Source organism: Pholcus phalangioides, unplaced genomic scaffold (assembly GCF_987345545.1).
Source record: "Pholcus phalangioides strain wild (caught in Gottingen) unplaced genomic scaffold, Ppha-v1.0 ptg000007l_1, whole genome shotgun sequence".
Taxonomy (NCBI): Eukaryota; Metazoa; Arthropoda; class Arachnida; order Araneae; family Pholcidae; genus Pholcus; species Pholcus phalangioides.
This window is the reverse complement of record NW_028301600.1, coordinates 16,005,682-16,017,885: the sequence shown is the minus strand read 5'-3', so window position 1 is coordinate 16,017,885 and position 12,204 is coordinate 16,005,682. Positions and strand designations below refer to the sequence as shown.

The 12,204-nt window shown below is 33.6% G+C and overlaps 1 protein-coding gene across 1 annotated transcript in view; it reads right to left on the bottom strand.

The window, feature by feature from the left end:
- Positions 1 to 12,204, bottom strand: part of LOC149084978 (actin-binding LIM protein 2-like) — a 111,068-nt gene that overhangs the window by 24,651 nt on the left and 74,213 nt on the right. The window contains exons 14-16 of the mRNA XM_089232722.1: positions 10,668 to 10,809; positions 7,908 to 8,024; positions 1,323 to 1,417 (exon numbers count right to left, since the gene is read on the bottom strand). Of these exons, the coding sequence (XP_089088848.1) occupies positions 1,323 to 1,417; positions 7,908 to 8,024; positions 10,668 to 10,809 (354 nt within the window). The remainder of the gene's footprint in view (positions 1 to 1,322; positions 1,418 to 7,907; positions 8,025 to 10,667; positions 10,810 to 12,204) is intronic.

Here is a 12,204-nt window from a genome sequence, read left to right as displayed (position 1 = left end):
TAGTATAAATCATCAGTGTACCTGTGTATTCAGCCATAATAAAGTTAATACTGCAAAACAATAAAAAGGTGAAAATTCCATTTTTTCCTTTGTAATCTAATAAATTTGTTATTATTGCAATCTCAATTTATTGTTAATAAATGTTATTGTACATTTATATGATTTTTACAGTATTGCACTTGAAACTGACGACAGACAGACACACACACACACACTTCACTTAAATCGTTACTCCACTAAAGCCGTCAAAATTTCCCAAAAACTTGAATGACGACTTATCAAGATTTTACTGTAACAAGAGAAACAAATGAAACCAAAACATGCCTAGACCAAATATTCTACAGATCAAAAATAAATGCTATAGAAAAATTCACAGTAGATGAAACTTGTATAAGAGATCACTATCGAGTAATAGGATGTATAAACTTTATACAAAAGAAAATGGAAGATGGAAATGATCAAAACAAACATTTAAAAATAAAAAATTATAATAAATTTTAAAAAATTTATAGCAAACATAAATTTTGTTAGCGTCCTAGAGGGAAGGAATGCGCGCAAAATAAATGCAAACGATTTGTGGATATCATAACATATCAAATTATAATCTATGCACACAACAAGTTAAGATGAAACCCAAAAAAAAATTGAAAAAAACTGGATCACAAAAGAAATAATAAATAGAATAAATCATAAAGAAAAGTTGCACAAAAAAACACAAAAAGTACCAAGAAATCATACGAGCAAGAATACAAGGAATATAATAAAGAACTGAAAAATGTATATCAGAAAAATAAAACAGGAGTACATTAGAGATACTTTTAGGAAATGTGAGAATAACAAAAAAATGCAATGGAAATGTATCAATCAGAATGTAATGAATAAAAATATAAAACACAAAGTAAATGTCCAATGTCTGATAACTATAAAGACTTAAAAAAGAAATTTACAGAAAACTTTATTGAAGAACTTGGAAGAAATATAATTAAATACAGACACTGTGATTGTGCAAGGATGAGCAAACAATAACTAATTTTAACAGCTCTATGTATTTCTTTGAAATTAACAATAATGAAATAATTGAGACTACATCAGAATTAAAGACTAATAAAGCTAGTGAATATGACCAAATAACCCCCTAAGATGATGAAAATAATCGCCCATTATCGCGTGGATATAATAAAAAACCTAATTAACTCATTTATAACTGAAAAAAAAAGTTAATTCAGAGATATGTCTATAGGTGGTAATCAGTTGGATATTGAGTTAGCACTTAAGTTTGAAATTAATACTTCATACATTAAAAAAAGATATTGAGAACTTACAAAGTCAAGTCTACTATCTCTTCCAGGAAAGGAACCTGCTGATCTCGAAGCCAGTCCATAACCTGGTTTTGGAACACATCTTAGAGATGAAACAACTGTTGAAAAGAAGTGAAAGGATCCAAATCTGTTTTCATACACAATTATATGACCACCTTTACTAATGTTCAATAAAAGATAAGTTTTTTTGTGCGTGATTATAATAAAGGTATTTTTATAATGATTCTTATAAAGATTGATCTGTTTCTTACAATGAAAAAATTAAAAAATATAGCAGGAAGTTTAGTCTCATTTTTCGCACTGAGAATTTTTTGCACATGCCAGCTATAATCTTAAATAGTAACCCTCATTTCACAAAAATATTATGGTAAGTAAAAACACTGGGAATCAAACTTAATCATTAGCAGAAAACTAGATTATTCATCATGTGATCAAAAGAAGAAAAAAATCAAAAGTGCATAAAAATAAGAAAAACAATGCTTGTAATGCAGTAGAACCTTTCAGAGAGGATCTTGCCACAGAGAGCAACATGCCTACAACAGTACAAATATTTGATACATAACACTTTACTCATTGTCTGAAAAATATATGGCAGCACTAAAAATTCCCACGCAACATTAGATACACAATCAGATAGTTAAATACCACACATCCAGCACAACTCATTCAGTAGTAAATTACCCATGGCAATAGACAGGTGTGACGGACCCGCAACAATAGACTCACTCAGTGTGAAAGAACTGACCAAGGTTACCAGATTCGAAAATCGAGAAAGAAGGATGCCTGTGTGCGCACCCTTGGAAACGTCACTCTCTTTCCAGATGGAAAAGTCACCCTTTAAAACAGATGGCACCACTATACTGACCAAAGGATGGTCACCACAATAGTTTTTCCCAACTAAAACAGAACTGCTGAGAAGCAGAATAGAAAATAAGCAGGAAAAAAAGAAATACTGATCTATTTCCCTTTGCTTACAATGATTTGTTCTGGCATCTGGTCAGTTTTATTGCTTTGCGACCTTTTCCTGAAACATAGCGAAGTTTTCTTTGACTAAGAACCCTGTGTTTTGTTACATTTACTGGCATTTCTAAAAGCTTTCACAGCTTTGTTAAGGGGGCTTTTCTCATAGGCTTGCTGCTACTTTGATGCTGACTGCCAAAACTTGGCAGTGCTTCCAATCGGCTTGAGGTGGTTACTGGAGGCACTTTGCTGTTTGTATCAAAGACATTATTACCTTTCTTCTAGCTGTGTTAGTCCAATCAAAATCGTGGAATAGCCCCTTTAAAGCTATTACCCTCAGATGGTTATCTTTTTCTTTCCAGAGAACTGTTTTTTTTGCCAAAAGCAATTTGCCATAGGAATCAGCATTGAGTGTTGTTTGCATCCTATTTTCTTTATTTCTGAATGGAAGTAGTAACACCCCTTCCCCTCCTTCACCACTTCAGTACACATCATTTGCGGTTGGTGAGCAAACAATGGTATTTTAAAAATGGATGTTTTGTGATTTTCTTCTTCCAGAGATGTTTTTCGGACTGTCTTTTTCATATTGTCCTAGGGCAAGTTGGTCCATGATTCAAATAGCATCTGCTCTGTTTGGAAGAAACTAGGGTTTTTGCATTTTGGGAATTTCGAAGCCAATTGGTCAAAGCGTGTAAACATGTGAAAAAAACACACACATGTAAAAACTCATGTCAATGAAGAGATATATGTTTCAGAGTGAAAAACTTTCCCAGGAAAAAAACAGTAATTCTGGAAAAATGAAACAGAGAGCAAAAGGACAAATTTTCTGAAACATTGAAGGACACTTGAAATGACACCAAAAATTAGGATGCCTACTTTACACCAACTCCAGTCATATATTGTCATATGGCAATTTCCAACTAGTGGATTTGGGTGGGAAATAAAGGAGCCATGTATCGGTGGTCACCCCAGGCTCAGTAGGTAGAGAACTTGTTTCTAATGTTCTATGCCCCAATTCAAACCTGGTAACAGTAACCTTCCTAGTGGAAGACAAGCATCTTATCACTGCGCCACTCGGGAACTAAAAATAAAAAAAATTAGGATGCCTGGCAACTCTAACTCAACATAGCACATAGAGAGGGCTAAACCAATAATAGATGTGAGTAAATACTATTTAGTACTGTAAAAAATGCTCTAATGTGCCTTAATTCCTTAACTGTGAAACATGTTTCAGAAAAATGCTTAGAAAATTAATATATTTTTTACTGTTTAATTTTGCACATTATATCAATACAAAAGATGAACCAACTTAATTTGGTCTTCACAGAAAAACAGAAAATAAACAAATATTTCTCATTACGAAACTAATAGTGAAATCACAAGCATTGCATTTTCAATTGCCCAAATTGGGTTCAGGCGATACAGGTAAGAGGTGAAAGCTAATAAAAGGCCCAGCATTTGAGACATACACAAAAAAAAAATAAATCATAGAATTTATTAATCATCATAGAATTTCATGTAAATCCAACAAAATGATTGTGATGATAGAATTCGGCAATAACATTATTTGTATTATTTTACCAAAATAATCCAAAGATGTGAAAACAAAATTTGAATGAAACTGGCTATAAAAAATTTATTATCAATTTGTCTAGTATTCTTCCGAACATTAATTACCCTTCAACTGCATAAAAAATTGCATCCATTGTTTTTTCATGTCTTATTGTATAGATTTTATTTTAATATTTAAGGGAAAATTAGTATTAAAAAGCATACGTATTGAGGAATTATTACCTAAAATAAAAGTAAGCCACAATGTATAATTTTTTAATTGTTCCTTGTTTTCTAAAACTTATATTCAAATTCTGACCTAGGTATTGCATCTATCACCAGGGCTGCAACTAGATGCTTGGTCAGCGGGGGCATGCATTGGCGCCCTCCTGTAATGATGAAGAGGTTAAAGGGTGAAAATCGTGCCCTGTCCTTTGGCCCGGCACCCAAGGCACCAGACCTGCCTGCTCCCCTCTAGTTGCGGTCCTGTCTATCACTCATAGACAACTGAGCACTCTAAGAGTAAATGATCCATTTACGAACAATTTAGTATCAAAGGATGCCAAAGGACTAAAAATTATTTAGTATCTTAAAAATGAAATACAAATACAAGGCCACAACAGGTCCAATGAGGTGGATGAGAAAAAGGTGCCTATAACAAATATGGATGCCATATATTTCTAAAATACAGCAACCCAATTAAAAATGAAATTATAAAAATTTAAATCTATATATACATGATAAAATACTATGCCCATAAAAAATATTTATGGTTGTCTTATTCTAAGTATGGATAGCTTCTTGATTTACCCCGACATGTTCATCATATTTCTTTCTGAACGTGTCAATTGTTAGAATTTACTACCCCTGGGGGTAAGCTATATACCATTTATTAACAACCTCTATTAGAGAAAAATTCCCTGCAACACCACAAACTAGAATTGTCCCTTAATAATTGATACTGGTGTTTCCTTGTCAAAGCAGTAGACTGATGGTGTATTAATAATTCATGATTCATCTCCTATCCATTCCATTGAAAATTTTGAACACCTCAATCATATTTTGAACACCTCAATCATATTTTGAACACCTCAATCATATTCTCTTGACACTTGCATTCTCTTCACATGTAAACATATTTAAAAAATGAAGTCTCTCTTTATAACTCAAGCCCTGTGTCAACAAGGACATACATAGTCCTTCTCTGTACCCCTTCAACCAAGTCTATGTCCCTCTGTAGGTATAGCGTCTCCAATCCCCTCAGCAACACTACTCCTGTAAATCTGCATGACTGGCTAAAACAACTCATCAGCACATTCCCTGAGGACAATAGGATAGATATTATCTGGTCCAGGTGCTTTGGTTGCACATACATTTTTTAGAAGATTTAGGACCTCCACATATTCCATTTGAATATTAGAAGATTTTATTACTCTATGCAACATATGTATATTGAATATCATTTCTCTACTAAAAACTGGCGAGAAAAAAATCATTGAATATACTACACATGCTTGCATCACTTACTACTCTAGACCCTAAAAGTGTCAATTGAGAAGACATGCAAGTCAGAGGTGGGTAATTCCCAGTCAATACTGTTATTATTACCATTAACTAACCCCCCATTCCTGTCTACGTGGTCTGGGAGTAAAAAACCTGACCTAAACCTCCCAGAACCCCCCTCTATTTAAGTGAATCCCTCCCAACAAAGCCACCCATCGGTAAATGCAGAAATTTCCCCGAACGTGACCCCAAGTGAGGAGCTAATGTCCTACAGGCCTAAGTTAAATTAGCAGATCCTTCTCCTATATAATCCCTATTACCCCTTGGCAGTACTGGAATCACTGCCACATCTGAACTCCCTCCTTGACTGGAAAATAGTAAGCTCCAGTACTCACTAATATTTGCTCCTATCCAATTCATTCCCAACCACATCATTACCCACCCAGGGAGCTTTTGTCTATGAAAAACATCTTGAACATTGCTAATTCCCCCCCCCCCCCCCAGGCAGACAACAGCGCTTAACCAAGAGGCAACTACACACTTAAAAAATAGGAGAATGAGAAACGTTAACAGAAAATTACAATAATCTCAAAGACGTTACAATAAAAAATGCACGTGACAGCTTATATGAGAAAATAAAGACAAATAAAATGCTCAACACTGGATTACAAAGAAATACATATAAAGTAAGAACACACACCTAAAAGTATTAAAATACACAGTATACACAATATTTATTACTATCAGCCAACTAGACAACTTAATCACCTATCTTATTGATAACGCTATAAAAATTATACCATAAACGGAACAACAAAAATTACTAAAAATACTCGAAAAAAAATTCTACTCTGTTTGCTAACACTTATGCCCAAAACTCCCAATGCTTATCAAAGACGTTGGAAAAAACATCAAAATGGCTGAAAACAAACAACCAATATTCCATCCTATAAAATTCATGGGCAAAAATTTTAATATACATAAAGAAACGATGGAAAAATCTAGCAAACGTACAAAGAAAATTAAATGAAAGCAAGAGAGAAAATAAATATGAACTGATCGGAAAATATGGAAACCAAAATTAAAAAAAGAAATGCAAACAAGGCCGGATAAACTCATATGAAGACCTTAAGCACTAATTTTGGTCCACCACTCTTTACTTTTAACCTTAACTCATGGCCCATGGCCTTATGACAACTAGATGTGATTTACAATTTTTTAGAGTGAGTAAGCAAATCGGTAAGCAGGTATTTTGGGGTGGGGGTTCAGAAAAATTATTTTGTCTGAGGCGTATGATGCCATGGCTAGAGAGGCTCAAGTGCATGGGAGGCTACATGGCAATTTGATCTTGGTTGAAACTTCGAGAGAGTGAGTATGCAAATTAGGTGTTAGGCAAGTATTTATAGCAGCAGGAAAAATTTCCAGAAAAGTTTATTTTGCCCAGGAGACTATGATGCTACTCAGGGTTCACTTTATGGAAATTGAATGAAATCTCATTCCAAAAACTGAGCATTAACACAATTTCTTGTTAGTAGTTAACTTAGTTTCTCTGTTTTTTGTCACTCTCAAGGTTGCAACAAGAAACGAAATGTTGTACAATCAAGTGCTCTTAAAATTTCAGGATTTTCTACCGGATGGTTGATGCTGGAAAAAAATTTACATTAAAAAGAAAATGTACTATTTGATCATTTCTTATGGTGTCCCTTTTGTCCTGATGCCCTAAGCACATGCTTATTTTGCTTAATGGTCAATCCAGCCTGGAATGCAAACATAAAACTCACAAATTAACCTTTTATAAAGACTAATTAAAGTAAACCGCGGAAACAAAGCTTAAAAAATTAAATGCTAACACTTAAAAAATTAAATGCTAACACTTAAAAAATTAAATGCTAACACTTAAAAAATGAAATGCTAACACTTAAAAAATGAAATGCTAACACTTAAAAAATGAAATACTAACACTTAAAAAATGAAATGCTAACACTTAAAAAATGAAATGCTAACACTTAAAAAAATGAAATGCTAACATGTTAAAAAAAACCCCAAAAATCAAATAAAAGAAAAAAAAGTATAATCGGGAAAAAATAAGACCACTCAACTTCTCTTGAGCACACATGTGCATATGTGTAGCAGATCCTCATCTCCCCGGAAGCACAGCAGCTAATCCCTGATCAACGGAATGAAGAGATCGTACTCAGAACACAAAAAAGTGTGTTCGATCCGTACCAAAGTACAGATAAAAATGCATCTTATCATCCCATACACATTACAAATAAAAATAAATGAAATACATACAATTTGATCTAAAATCTTGAAAATGTCAAAATTTAAAGAGTCAAAGAGTTCAGATTCTTGGGTGCAAACTATGTAATTTTAAATAAATTCAAATTTTATGTATATTATGCTTTATGTTATGCAATTTCCTTGATTTACAATGTATTTCTATGGAACATTTTGAAGATCCCTATGTTTTGATCACCATTCCACTTAGTTGAATCACCATCTTGAATACCATCAAGTTTGTGCATTGATGAATTTAAAAAAAAGTAGTAGTCAATATCACTTTTTACTCACCATTATAACTTCGCACAGAGCTACCAGCAAGTCTACCAGTTGATGAAGTTATACCAGACTTACGATCACATTCATCTTCTTCCCAAGGCTTAGGATGATCAGCATCACGAGAGGGAGCTTTTAAATTTGAATTGAGAAAAATATAAATTTCATTTTTTAGAACAAATTCTTTATCTTGAACACATTGCTAGAAAATGGAAAACTTCGTAAAAAAAAATCTATATACATAAAGAAAAGTTTCCGTTAGAAAAAGTCCGAGCGAGTGTACATATATTTTTTATAATTGCATTTTTAATTGGGTTGCTGTATTTTAGAAATATATGGCATCTATATTTGTTACGGGCATCTTCATCTCAGCCAACTTGTTGGACATTTTGCCTGTTGCAGCCTTATACTTGTATTTTTGCATATGTGTAATTCATACAAATCTACAGTTTTATTTCATCTTGAAGAAATTTTGCCCACTAGACCTTCAAAACAAGTGGAAAGTCAGTGTGTACATAAGATTTTGAAAAAACCACCCTCATGGATGTCTATGCTCTGCTGTGTAATTCATACAAATCTACAGTTTTATTCCAATCTCGATGAAATTTTGCACACTTGAAATTCAAAACAAGAGGAAGGTCACTGTTTATGTAAGATTTTGAAAAACCACCCCCAAAATAAGGTTGCCAAATTTGAAAATTGAAAAAGCAGTATGTCTGCCCACACTCTTAGTGGTGCAACTTTTCCAAATTTTTACAACAGAGATGGGGCTATTCTGACAGATAAAACCGGCCACAACAATAATTTTTCCTGACTAACACAGAACCGCAAAAAAATTCTGTGAATTTCTACAGCTATTGGTCAATGGGAAAACCAGCAAAAATACTCATGTTAATACAAATACAAGGCAACTGGGTGGCTGAAGAATATGTTTCATGATGAAGATATATGTTTCAAAGTAGAAAAAAAAAATTTTAAGAAAAAAAAAAAGAATTCCGGAAACCTCTGAAAAGGAGAACAAAAATGGGTGAATTTTCTGAAACGTAGGAGGATGCTTGAAATGACATAAAAAAGGAGGACATCTGTTAACCCTACCCCCCATGGGGTCCACACCTGGGGTGTTTATATTTGAACATTGTGCTCATCACACTCATCTTAGTTTCACACCACCGTTGTCGCATTCCCGCTATCAGTGGAGGTCATGCAGGCTAAACAAGGAATTTATAATTGTCTTTTTTTACAAAATAAAAATATTAATATTTCGACACAACTTCAATTTTGAAATCACGTCACCCATCTTAGGTTCACCTCACCTGTAAAGCCCGGGCAATGCTGGGTACTTCAGCTAGTAAAAAATAAACCAATACCTTTTACCCCAGGGATCAACTAGATTCTTTGTCAATCAGGCAGACATGCATATTTTGGTGACCTTCCTCCAGTATTGAATCAGCCATAGTAACAGTACCTGTTACAAACCGGCAATGGAGTCTGAGGATGGTCTTAATTCAGTTGTGATTGCGGCCGATCAGCATTATTGTTGTATGAATAATTGAATTGAATATTTGAACTCACTTGTTCTCTGGGTGGTTGGCCGTGGACCTCCACCCAAGATCCACTCATTTGTTGACAATATTTTCGTTATGTAATAGATCTAATGACTCATTGGGTGAATCTGATCAATTCCCCCATTTGATGTCATTCTTGTTGCCATTCTAAAATAAGTTTGGTGTAAAAAAGTTTATGTGATGTGTAATTATGCAAATTCTAAATATTATCTCATAATTTTCATGTAAAGACGGAATGTTCAAGTGGGACAATTGGTCCCAAAATATCTTCATCACTAGCTGTATAAATACTCGTTCAAATACCAAAGACCTGGACTTTTAGTGAGAGCTACCCTTTTTGTTTTATTGTGATACAACTTAGAAATTAACTGTCAATAATTCAAAATAGAACTTTAATTTTGCAATTACAATGGGAAAACTAAATGTAAATTTATCAGAATTGTTCATTTTTGAATTTGTGTTTATACAAAATTGTGAAAAGAATCTTTTCATCTCATTTTGTTGTCCGCTCACACTTTTGGACACATAAAACTTAACCTGGGTATGCAATGCACCATGTCAAATTAACAGGAACAGTGAATTATGCATCCTCCCTGGCCCTGCAAGTGGGACACGAGAGCCACCTTCTCCATCTAGTTGAGGACCACATCATGAAAACTTGCTATAACAATACTTGATATAAGGGAGAGAGAGATAAATCCCTCTACAACAATATTTTTTCGTCTTGTTTAACAATGCCTATACTCTAATGTTAAATTGCTGCCTTTCAATATAATGATAATTCCTATACAATAATATTTTTCTTGATCTTCAGAATATTGTTATAGCAAGGTGTCACTGAATTATAAAATGAATACTTTATAAAACATATATTAAACATGAATGTTTCAAAGTTTCTCTAAGTGAGTGTCCAGTTGTATAAGTTTACTGAAAAAAAATCCAAAAATACTTTTAATGAAAAATGTCAGCCATCATCAACAGCAATAAAATCAAGCTTAAGTTTTACTGCAAAGTTTCTATACAATATTAATTTTTTATTTATTAAGTTGGTAATAGCATTTGGGATGAAGGTTAACATTTCAGAGTCATATGAAATTCCATGGTTAGGCTTTTTATAAGAAAAATATTTAAGGCCATCATCATGGATTCAAAGATAATGATTAATGTAACATTGGATTTTTTTAACAGTGAAAATCAAAACATCACTCACACGCATTAACTGGATTGTCATATCTAAGACGCACAGGAGGTTCTTTACTAGCCGATGGTGTTCTTGAGGCATTTCTTGGATCAAGGTGAGCACGTTTCCATGCTTTAAGTTTTTCCCTATCCTTCACAGTTTTTAAAAACACCTGTAAAAAAAACTTGATGCTTATTATGAAACACATAGAGAAACACAGGGAATGTTGCTGCCTACATCTGCTGTGAGGAGACATCTTTCAAACTACCAGACACATTCTCTATTTATTCACAGGAACTGTATGCTATCCTTCAGGCTCTACGTCATATACGACGAAAGCGCCACCGATGATGTATCATTTATAGTGACTCTCTCAGCATATTGCAAGCACAGAGTTTTTCTACTTTTCACATTCATCCATTTATTCATGCCATTTTTCATGAATTGTATCACCTCATCCTCCACAGTAAAATTTTACTGGATATCAGGTCATGTTGGAATACTGAACAATGAAAAAGTAGACACCGCAGCTTTCAAACAACATCTAACACTGACAATAGCCTTTTTGGTACCTGCCAGTGACCTCTTCTCAATCTTTGAGAAGTGATGCATTGCCGCTGGCAGGATCATCAGAACAATCAAATAAATAATAAACTACATGCCATCAAGCCCACTCCTGGTCATCATCTTATGATGGCTTTTGGTCACAGTCATAGTTCACTTTGTGACATTTTAAATGACCATCACGATGCATCTCACATTTTAAAATTCATCAAAGCCATTGGTTTATACAACAAATTATAGTTTTAAAATCTACGACATCGTTTTACGTTTCACACAACATTCTTTTTTATCATGTGTACTTTTACTTCCTTGACATTACAAGAATAAGTCTTATCTTATTTTTATATGGTAGTTTAATAAAAAATTGTTTAACCTTTATGAGGTTAGCAGAGTGCGGCATACCTCAAACTGCTTATATTGTTAGACATTTTCATCTAGAAAGAACTGCAGATGTTGTAAAGGACATAATAAAATACTTCTTTTAAAAACAAAATTAGTTTATTTATTAAATATAAAAAACATGGTAGTACCAGACTACACATGCCACATTAAGGAATGAGGAAGTGAAACAGAAAGAACAACACATTAAAGTTGCATTTCGCTTATATAGACTGTACACACAAAATGTCTTATCAAAATGATGCTATCTGGTCATGAGAACGGAAAAGAAGAAAAAATACGATGATCGGTTGTGTGTGGTTGAAAACCGTAAACTGCAAAAATAAATATGCAAATATTTTTTCTTATATTCCAACATAATTTGTTTTGCCACAGCTTGACCCAATCGGTCCTTGCACCAACATAACAAAAATCCAATCCAACATGGGGAATCATTCATGCGTTCATGAAAACTACACCAATCTTAAAAAAAAAAGAAAAAACCACTAAACATTTTGCCAAGTGATATGCTGTTTTCATACTTGAATGATTACTGTATATACTTCTGTGTAAGTACATCCTCCCCCCACCCCACTTGAGGACCACCAAAACCACAGTGCAGAGA